The 9,615-nt window shown below is 51.1% G+C and overlaps 1 protein-coding gene across 1 annotated transcript in view; it reads left to right on the top strand.

The window, feature by feature from the left end:
* LOC306829927 (solute carrier family 12 member 9-like) overlaps positions 1 to 1,449 on the top strand; it is a gene marked incomplete at its 5' end in the record, with an annotated part of 3,170 nt that extends 1,721 nt beyond the window's left edge. The window contains one exon of the mRNA XM_079353145.1: positions 1 to 1,449. This exon is cut by the window's left edge and continues 492 nt beyond it. Coding sequence (XP_079209271.1) covers positions 1 to 446 — 446 coding nt within the window. The 3' untranslated portion in view covers positions 447 to 1,449.
* Positions 1,450 to 9,615: the final 8,166 nt, after the last annotated feature.

The following is a 9,615-nucleotide window of genomic DNA, read 5'->3' as shown; positions in this document are numbered from 1 at the left end:
GCAGCGTGAAAGGCTCTGAAGCCAAGCTGGGCCAGCTGCTGAAGGAGCTGAGGATCAAAGCCCAGGTGTTCCCCGTGCCCTGGGACCACCAGGTGGCGCTGCACTGGCAGCGACAAGGCGAGTGGGCCAAGAACTCTCACTCCCACGACGGGAAGGAACCGAACCAGCCGGGCGCCGTGAAGGAAGAGCAGCACGAAGAAGAATACGTCAACAGCTTCCCGAGCAACGCCACGCGCCTGTCGGACGAGTACCTGTCAGCTGTCAATAAGCTGATTAAAGAGTCCGCCAAGCCCGCCCCCGCTGTGCGCTTCCTGTACCTGCCCCGCCCCCCCGCTGACACCCGACGCTACGCCGCGTACTTACACCAGCTGGAGCTGCTGACTCGAGACCTTGGCCCCACCCTGCTCATCCACGGCGTAACGCCTGTCATCACCACCGACCTTTAACCCCCCCCCCCCGACCCCCCCGCCTCTAAAGATCAACGTCTGTAGAAGATTTTAATCAAATGTCTCATCGACACGTTTAACCTTCCTTTGTCTTCACTTCTAATCCGAGCTATCGAACCATGAGCTTCCCAGAATGCACTGCACAGGCCCCTCCCACTGAAATAGGATTTATGTTGCATTCATGTGCTGTCTGAAAAATGAGTTTCCAAGTTGTAAAATACAAACAAACAAACATGACGTCGAATCGATGTCTGCGTCCTCAGACGCTCGAGGGCGTTCACGCCCCTCCCACCTTTCTAATGACTCAGAGCTTCATGGGTGAACTATCCCTTTAAGTCAACACTTCGCCAACACGGCTCCTCCCCTTAAACTCAACCACGCCTTCAGATCACAAAGTGCCTGAGCTCGCCGGGGAGCCGGCGTTGGATCTCCTTCCAGCGCAGACAGGAAGTTGGGCCGGCTTCCTGGAACATGTTTACACTCCGATAACTTCTGTACATGTTGTTGATTTTTAAATGTCCTTTAGGTACTCTGTGATTTATCTCGCTCGTGACCACGATGTGTGAGCGGCGTCCAGGTGAACGTGCCTTCACAGCGTTTTTCAGGAGGTTGCAGGTTGGACTCTCTGCAGGCTTTATACAGGCTGCAGGATCCTCCTGACCTGACTCCGCCTCCTTGTGCCTCAGGTCATTACTTGGTTGCAGTGCAGGGACGTGAGACTGGTAGAGCCTGAGAGTGTCAGATGGCGAGCGTTTCAGAGCGCTCAGCCGGGTGGACACGCCCACTCTCTGAGCTCACATGGTGCTTAAAGCTCCTGATTGGTCGCTGGTGAAGGTTAAGGAGATTAATGTTTACCTCGTCCCACCTGGATCCTTCACGTTTCCATGGAAACGTTCACGACACTCCTCCACAAACCTCTGTGACGCTACGCTCCTGAACGCAGGACGTGTTCAGTGTCTGACTTCCTGTTGAAACCAGAGAATGAATGTAAACTGATGAAAACAAGTCTGACTCTGACTCCTTTCTTTAAACTAGTCCTGTGGGGGGGGTCAGGGGGCGTGGTCTCTGACTGCGAGGTGCAGGGTGAAGTCAGCAGCGTGAGCTCTGGGAAGCTTCTTGAAGCCGCTTCAGGCTGCAGCCTTCAACTTCCTGTTTAAATGTTTCTCTCGTTAAGAAACGCTGAAGGCGACCAACAAAGCCGGCGTGATGACACGAAGGCGGAGGTGAGCTCAGGGCGCCACTCAGTGTGTGTGATGATTTAAAGATGTGTTTGCCTCCCAGTCTGAACCTGCTCGTGTCTTCAGCGCTGATCACAGGAAACTTGTCTCTACTTTGTCACTTCCAACGTGTGTCATCGCCCTCGCCAGCGGCTCCGCCACGGGGACGCACACGGACATCATCGCTCTTCATTTCCAGCACACGCTCCGTCTCCTCTGTGGCGTCTTCAGATCCTCTTAATCTCACATGAAATGCAGATTTCCCCGAGTTATGGGGGGGGCGGCTCACGGGGCGGAGACCAGGCTGCAGCGTCGGGGAGGATTTGGTCACGCCAAACAGACCGCCGGCTGCTCTTTAGAAGTCACACAGAGTGTGTGTGCAGACGCAGGAAGGGCTCAGCGTGCTCAGCGGCACGTCGTCTGTTTTCAGCAGCGTGACTCTCACCTGCCACAGAGCGAGCATTCTCATTGGTCACGCTCCTGAAGTCAGGAACATCGGTTTATAATCTTCTAATAATAAAGTGAGTGAGCGACCAATCAGCTGGGACTCTGTGAATCCTCAGTCAGGACCAGGTCCAGAGGCAAGACCGGGTTACCTTGTTTCAGTCCTGTCAAAATAAACACACGCAACACACACACACACACACACACACACACACACACACACACACACACACACACACACACACACACACACACACACACACACACACACACGATCTTGAGATGAGTTTCAGAAGGATCAGCTCTTCCTTCGTCTCCTCGTCCTCTCTCCACCGTCATCGTCCCGGGTACGAGCTCGCCACGCTCACATCAGGCTGCAGAGCGTGCGCCCTCCATCGGGTTAAGGTATCACTCTCCTCCTCCTCCTCTTCTATCTGCAGCAGACAGGTCACCTCACTCCACATGTTGACCCCCCCCCCCCCCATGACAGCGTAGTCCTCCACAACACTCCGGAAAGCAGCGTCTACTCTAACTCTAGAAATAAAGACATAGACTGTGAATGTCCACAGCCAGGCCTTCCTCTCCCACGCCATCATGCTAACGCTAATCTCCACTCATCACCTCTTCATCCGGGTCACCAACACACTTCTCCGTCTGTCACAGAGGCTTGAAGTGGAAACATCAGCTGCAGACACGAGCTGCAGAGTGAGAGGTCACCTGAGGTCACGTGTGTTTCAACCTCGCTGTAATTCTCAGCCCATTATCCCGGTCTCCGGGGAGGCCACAGCAAATTAGAACCATCTCTACTCCACTGACTTCATCATTAAAATTAAAGTGGTGCTCGCTGCTGCACCCCACCTGTCACACACACACACACACACACACACACACACACACAACCTGTTGTCTAGAAGATGAAGAGTGTCCAGTTAGAGACATTCTCAGTATCACTCGCTCTGTTGGAAGCCGCGTGCGTGCGTGCGTGCGTGTGCGCACGTGCGGAGACAAAAGGACAGTCAATGGACGGGTGCAGAGCGTGTGCATGGATACCAAACAAAAGAAGATGAATAATAAAGAAGGAATGTTTGATTTATGTAAATGAGATGAGAGTTAGCTTGCGTGCAGTGAACCACAACACGCGTGTTCATTTATATGCACACACTTGAACGGAGCGCGCGCGGCACACACGCTGTTTCCCGTTGAAGCGGCGAGGTCCGTTGTCATCCCACCAGCCTGGAGCGGCGTCGGCGTGAAACAAGGAAGCGAGTGTATTGCTCATGGTTCACTGAGGAGTCAAAAAGAGAGAGTGTGTGTGTGTGTGTGTGTGTGGGGGGGGGGGGGGGGGTCCACTCCATGCCCACTGGCCATGAAGTTTGAGGAATGTCATTCTGCTCCCACTCACTTAAACACAATGAAGCACGCCTGGCTGCAAGCTGATTAAAGTCTGCTGACGGAGCACACACTCTGAACCTGGGACCTTGTCTTTGAACCCCCAACCACATCAGACCTCCGGCGCCCTGGTCCGAGACCCTCTGACCTGACGGGACTTCAGGTGAGCTAGCATCAGGCTAGCACGATCTTCAGTCCGTGAATAGATTTCAACAGTAAACATGACATGATTATTAAAACTGTTCCGTCATCTTATTGGTCTAAATGTGTTTCACGATGGCGACGCTCATCTGTATGCGTTGGCGAGCTCTGTGATTGGACAGACTGAGGCGTGTGAACGTCTCTCACACTGACAGGAACTGTTAGCTTGGCAAACTAGAGACGTTTTCTCACTGATGGAAAGATGAGAAACAGGAAATTGAGCGCTAAACGTCCTCTGGTCTCGTGGCAGTTTGTTTAATCACACCTGGGACAATGGCCGCTCCGCAGGGCGCCATTATTAACCATCTCCGAGCAGTCCCACTTTATTAAGTTATCTCCGTCCAAATACATTTCTGTCTCTTTATCTAGCCCCCACCCTCTCCCCCTTTAGAGTTTTATGAGCTGTACAGAGCAATAAAAGCGACGGACAGAGGGGGCGAGGGAGGAGGGGGGCGAGGGAGGAGGGGGGCGAGGGAGGAGGGGGGCGGAGATAGAAAAGGCGAATAGAGGTGAGGAGATAAACAAATGGAGGGAAACATGGAGAAAGACAGATACAGAGCAGTGGAAGCAAAGACGACAGCAGAGCCGGGGGGGGGGGGGGGGGGGGGGGGGGGGGGGTTTACCTCTGTGCCGCCACGGCTCGGGCCAGAAAGAGACACGAGGGGAAGGCAACGAGAAAAACAAAAGGAGAGATAATGATCCAGAAAAGAGAAAAGACCAGGACGCCATGTGACCTTTGACCCGTTAGGACGCCATGTGACCATTGACTTATCAGGACGCCATGTGACTGTTGACTTATCAGGACGCCATGTGACTGTTGTCTTGTCAGGACGCCATGTGACTGTTGACTTATCAGGACGCCATGTGACCGTGGACTTGTCAGGACGTCATGTGACCGTGGACTTGTCAGGACGTCATGTGACCGTGGACTTGTCAGGACGTCATGTGACCGTGGACTTGTCAGGACGTCATGTGACCGTGGACTTGTCAGGACGCCATGTGACCGTGGACTTGTCAGGACGCCATGTGACGCTGCGGGGTCAGAGGATGTATCAGGGTTTATGTTGGTTATTATATGAAGGAATAACATCTCAGCTGTGGTTAGAGTCAGAGAGAGGACACACACACACACACACACACACACACACACACACACCACACACACACACACACACACACACACACACACACACACACACACAGATGGCCTCGTGGTTCGGGCGCTCCGTGTACTCAGGCTGTAGGAGGGCCTGGTTCAAGTCCGGCTAGTGTTTGCTTCCACACAATCCTGTCCTGTTGGATTGATGCAAACCTTCAAAAACAAGTCCTGATCCTTGGAGACAACACGCCGACTCGACTGCAAATCATCATCACCTTAAAGACGGACAAAAATACATTTTAACACACACACACACACACACACACACACACACACACACCAGCCGAGGGTTTAAGGGCGCTGTAAATCCTCCGTACCAGCAAGGGGAGCTGAAGTGGCTCTGATCTGCTCTCGTGGCGTGCGTCGGCCCGGGGTCAGCCTGCTGAGACGGATGTGAGGTGTTGCACCTTTTAACCCCAGTCAAACATGGTAACCATGGTAACCTGTGAAACAGCCTGGATTAAAACAGGACAGGTGTTCTGATCAGGAGAGATGGAGACAGGTGACCTTCTGAGGCACAGATGGATATGTGACTGTGTTATTGTGTGTGTGTGTGTGCGTGTGTGTGTGCGTGTGTGTGTGCGTGTGTGTATGCGTGTGTGTGTGTGTGTGTGTGTGTGTCCTGGAGAGTCCCTTCATCAGGGAGGAGGACCCAATTAAAGGAACAACATCACATTATTTAAACTAAAAACACAAAAACTCACTTTTCAAAAACTAAATCCAAAACACAAACACCGGGCGCCACGAGGAACAGGAAACGTGCAACTTAAGACCGACAGAGTACCGACGGTAACAAAGACTGAGGGTGCGTTCAGATTGTCCCTCCTGTCCACTTTCATCACATTTCTTCTTTAACCCAGGAAGCAGTGAGGTGGCGGCCATGATAAGAGCCGTTTGAATTCTCTAACAGTGAAGGAAAGGAGGCTCAATGCTTCCTTTATAACCTCCTTTAGGAAACACTGGAGCATCCTTTACTAAAGGAGGTAAGAAAGTGCCGACCCACAATTCATTGCGGCCGCAACTTTTAAAGCGACTCGCTCATCCGATCCCGATCGGAGCGTTCAGGAAAACTAAGGATCTGTGAGAGGAGACATGTGGAGACAATCTGCATATTGATTATTATTTACAGCCTTTTATTTATTTCATTTCTGTTTAGTGCGCGTGTGTGTGTGTGTGTGTGTGTGTGTGTGTGTGTGTGTGTGTGTGTGTGTGTGTGTGTGTGTGTGTGTGTGTGTGTGTGTGTGTGTGTGTGTGTGTGTGTGTGTGTGTGTGTGTGTGTGTGAAGAAAGTGAACTTTGCTTTTATACATTCTTATATCATGTTTGTGGAGATGATTTGATGTTATTTGATGATTTAATAGGCTAAATTGTATCAGGCCAATAAAAGCTTGTTAATAAAAAAAAGTAAAGATCATAGAAGTTATCTCTGTAATAATTAACTTTAAACGATGTTAAATCCAGAGTTAAACTGTGAACATGTTATAAAACCATCACAGTGAAGTTTCCTGGTGTCTAATAAAACCTTTTATTGTTGTTCACACCACGTGGTTTTTAGGATTATTTCACCTGTAAGAAGGATCAAACATTTTTACATCAGCTTTTTGGCGTCCATTTTCTGTAAACTGTAGTTTCACCACGGCAGACTCACGTCTCTAACCTCCGCCGCCGTCACATTATTATGACATCACCGAGTGTAAGTGCGCCCTAACTCACATAAAAGACACGAGGATACAAAGTAAGACAGGAAACACTGAAGACTTCAAACATGAACAACACGAGGGAAAATGAGAAGGAGCAGTCTCTAAGAAGAGCAACATGTCATCACAGTCTGTGTTTATAACATCTCTGCTCTTCACCTGTGTTAAAGGAGAGCGATACCTTTATTCATCTGTTCCCAGACCTGCTGATCCTTCCTGGTGAGCTGCACACCACGGGGACAAACATCCAGCAGAGCAAAAAAGCCCGTCTTGTCCCAGAATCCCTTCTGACCTAAATAGGCCAGTGTGAATCCTCAGTCCATTTTTCTCCATCACACAGCCCTCTGCCACGGCCCGTCACGCACGCTTAGCCCTCGATTGACTCAAGGCAGGATCCTGCTGGACCGAGCCAGGCGGGAGCTAACTACTATTTCCCCTCCACCAATTTAGAGTCCAGTGAACCCAGAGCTGCTTTCCCACTGGCACCACCAGCGCTGAGCTGAAGGAGCCCTCACGACGAACAGAACCACCTGCACGCACCTGAACATCAGGACCAAAGAACCGGGCAGGTAGGAGATCAAACTCACACTCAGTCAATATTTCACCCTGAACACACCTTCATCTGATGTCCTCCCTTCACCTGCTTGTATACATTTGGTTTTGAAGCGTGGACTCTGGACCTGTGACCTCTGACCTCACTCTCTCCTGATGTTTTACAAAGATATGCTGGGGAAAAGAGAGAGAGAGAGTAGCAGACGCGTTCAGGCTTATATCCTGTTTTCGTTTGCTTGAACTACCTCTTTGGGCATTGACCATTTTATTCACTTCTCATAAAGTTCAGACAGAGACAGGATTGTTCCACCAGGTCCTGTTCATAGACCAACAGACCCAGAAAGTTATGACCATGGTGATACACTTTATATTAAAAGGAGCAGTCTGTAGCTCTGCCCCCTAGTGTTTAAAATGAGTACTGCAGTCTAAACTCTAATCATCACAGAGAGCTGTCTCCGCCCCTCCTCTCACACAGGTCAGCATGTGGTGGACACTGTAGCTTCAGTGTTTAGCCAGCTCTGCATGTGGTGGACACTGTAGCTTCAGTGTTTAGCCAGCTCAGCATGTGGAGGACACTGTAGCTTCAGTGTTTAGCCAGCTCTGCATGTGGTGGACACTGTCGCTTCAGTGTTTAGCCAGCTCAGCATGTGGAGGACACTGTAGCTTCAGTGTTTAGCCAGCTCTGCATGTGGTGGACACTGTCGCTTCAGTGTTTAGCCAGCTCAGCATGTGGTGGACACTGTAGCTTCAGTGTTTAGCCAGCTCAGCATGTGGAGGACACTGTAGCTTCAGTGTTTAGCCAGCTCAGCATGTGGTGGACACTGTAGCTTCAGTGTTTAGCCAGCTCTGCATGTGGTGGACACTGTAGCTTCAGTGTTTAGCCAGCTCTGCATGTGGTGGACACTGTAGCTTCAGTGTTTAGCCAGCTCTGCATGTGGTGGACACTGTAGCTTCAGTGTTTAGCCAGCTCAGCATGTGGTGGACACTGTAGCTTCAGTGTTTAGCCAGCTCTGCATGTGGTGGACACTGTAGCTTCAGTGTTTAGCCAGCTCTGCATGTGGTGGACACTGTAGCTTCAGTGTTTAGCCAGCTCTGCATGGGTCTGTAAAGCTTTCTGCGTTCTAACCTCTCTCCATGTTTCATCTCCAACATTGATCCTAGTTTGAGCAGCTTTCTGCTGCTGGAGCTTATTAGAAACATGCAGAGGCTTTTTAGCTCGGGTACAATCACTTCTATCTGAAGCAGTTCCACTGCCCGCTTCCATCGCTGCAACACCTGTTCACCTGATAACTGCTCTCATATCTGGCAAACCCAGGGGCGTCCAAAACGGCCTTCAAAGCCCTGCCTACCTTCTCTGGTCCAATCAGATCCAGAGCATTCAGGAGCAGAATCTAAAGTTAGAAGGAGGACATACTGGCTGCTGCATTGTTGTCAGAGAAGCTTCAACACAGCATGTTTCCTTCATGATCACACAGGAAGAGAGCAGCTCTCTGATTGGTCCTTTAAAGGGACAACAAAAAGAGCAAAATGGAGGAGTCATTAAATGATCATTAGGAGTAATAGATGTCCCTACAGTGAGGGTAAAAAGCAGCCGAAGTCTCATGTGATAAGTGAGCTGAGATTAAACGCTGCAGACACATTGTTCTCTACACTGTTCCTTTGGGTACTCTCTTTAATTTCCAGTCCAGAACAACACTGTCATGTGCTGTGTTGTTCAAACACAATCATTATTTTTTCATCAATCAGGTGACACGTAGATGCTGTGGCTGCATAGCATTCAGGTCCACTGAGAGTGTTGATGATATGAGCCCCAGCTCAGATGGATCCTTTGTGTTTAAATGGCAGCTCCACAAAGTCCTCTCTTCTGTCTCCTGAACATCAGAGAGACTGAACCTCCACAACCCGAACGTTTGTCCCCGAGTCAGAGAGAGCTAGCTACTCAGGACGGGGATCCTGCCGCTAATTAGCATGCTAATGATCCACAGCCTATGACTGTACGGAGGGGAATGTTTTGATGACTCATCAGTTTTGATTGGATGAAGGATCAGAGTTATTCACAATAAGGCGTGTAGCTGAGCTGATTGACAGGTGGGCGCCGTGTGACGGTTTGTCAGGAGGTTTAAAACCCGCCTCAGCTCTCAGCCTGTCGTTAGCTTGACTCAGAGTTAGCCTGAGACAGCATTTCCAGCACGGAGACCGCCATCCATGGGACTCCAGCGCCCCCTGCAGGGACACACAGGGGACTCCAGCGCCCCCTGCAGGGACACACGGGGGACTCCAGCGCCCCCTGCAGGGTTACACGGGGACTCCAGCGCCCCCTGCAGGGACACACAGGGGACTCCAGCGCCCCCTGCAGGGACACACAGGGGACTCCAGCGCCCCCTGCAGGGTTACACGGGGACTCCAGCGCCCCCTGCAGGGACACACATGGGACTCCAGCGCCCCCTGCAGGAACACACGGGGGACTCCAGCGCCCCCTGCAGGAACACACGGGGGACTCCAGCGCCCCCT

This window comes from Symphodus melops, assembly GCF_947650265.1.
Source record: "Symphodus melops genome assembly, chromosome: 10".
NCBI classification, from domain to species: domain Eukaryota; kingdom Metazoa; phylum Chordata; class Actinopteri; order Labriformes; family Labridae; genus Symphodus; species Symphodus melops.
The sequence above is the reverse complement of the archived record's forward strand: the minus strand, read 5'-3'. Positions and strand labels throughout refer to the sequence as shown.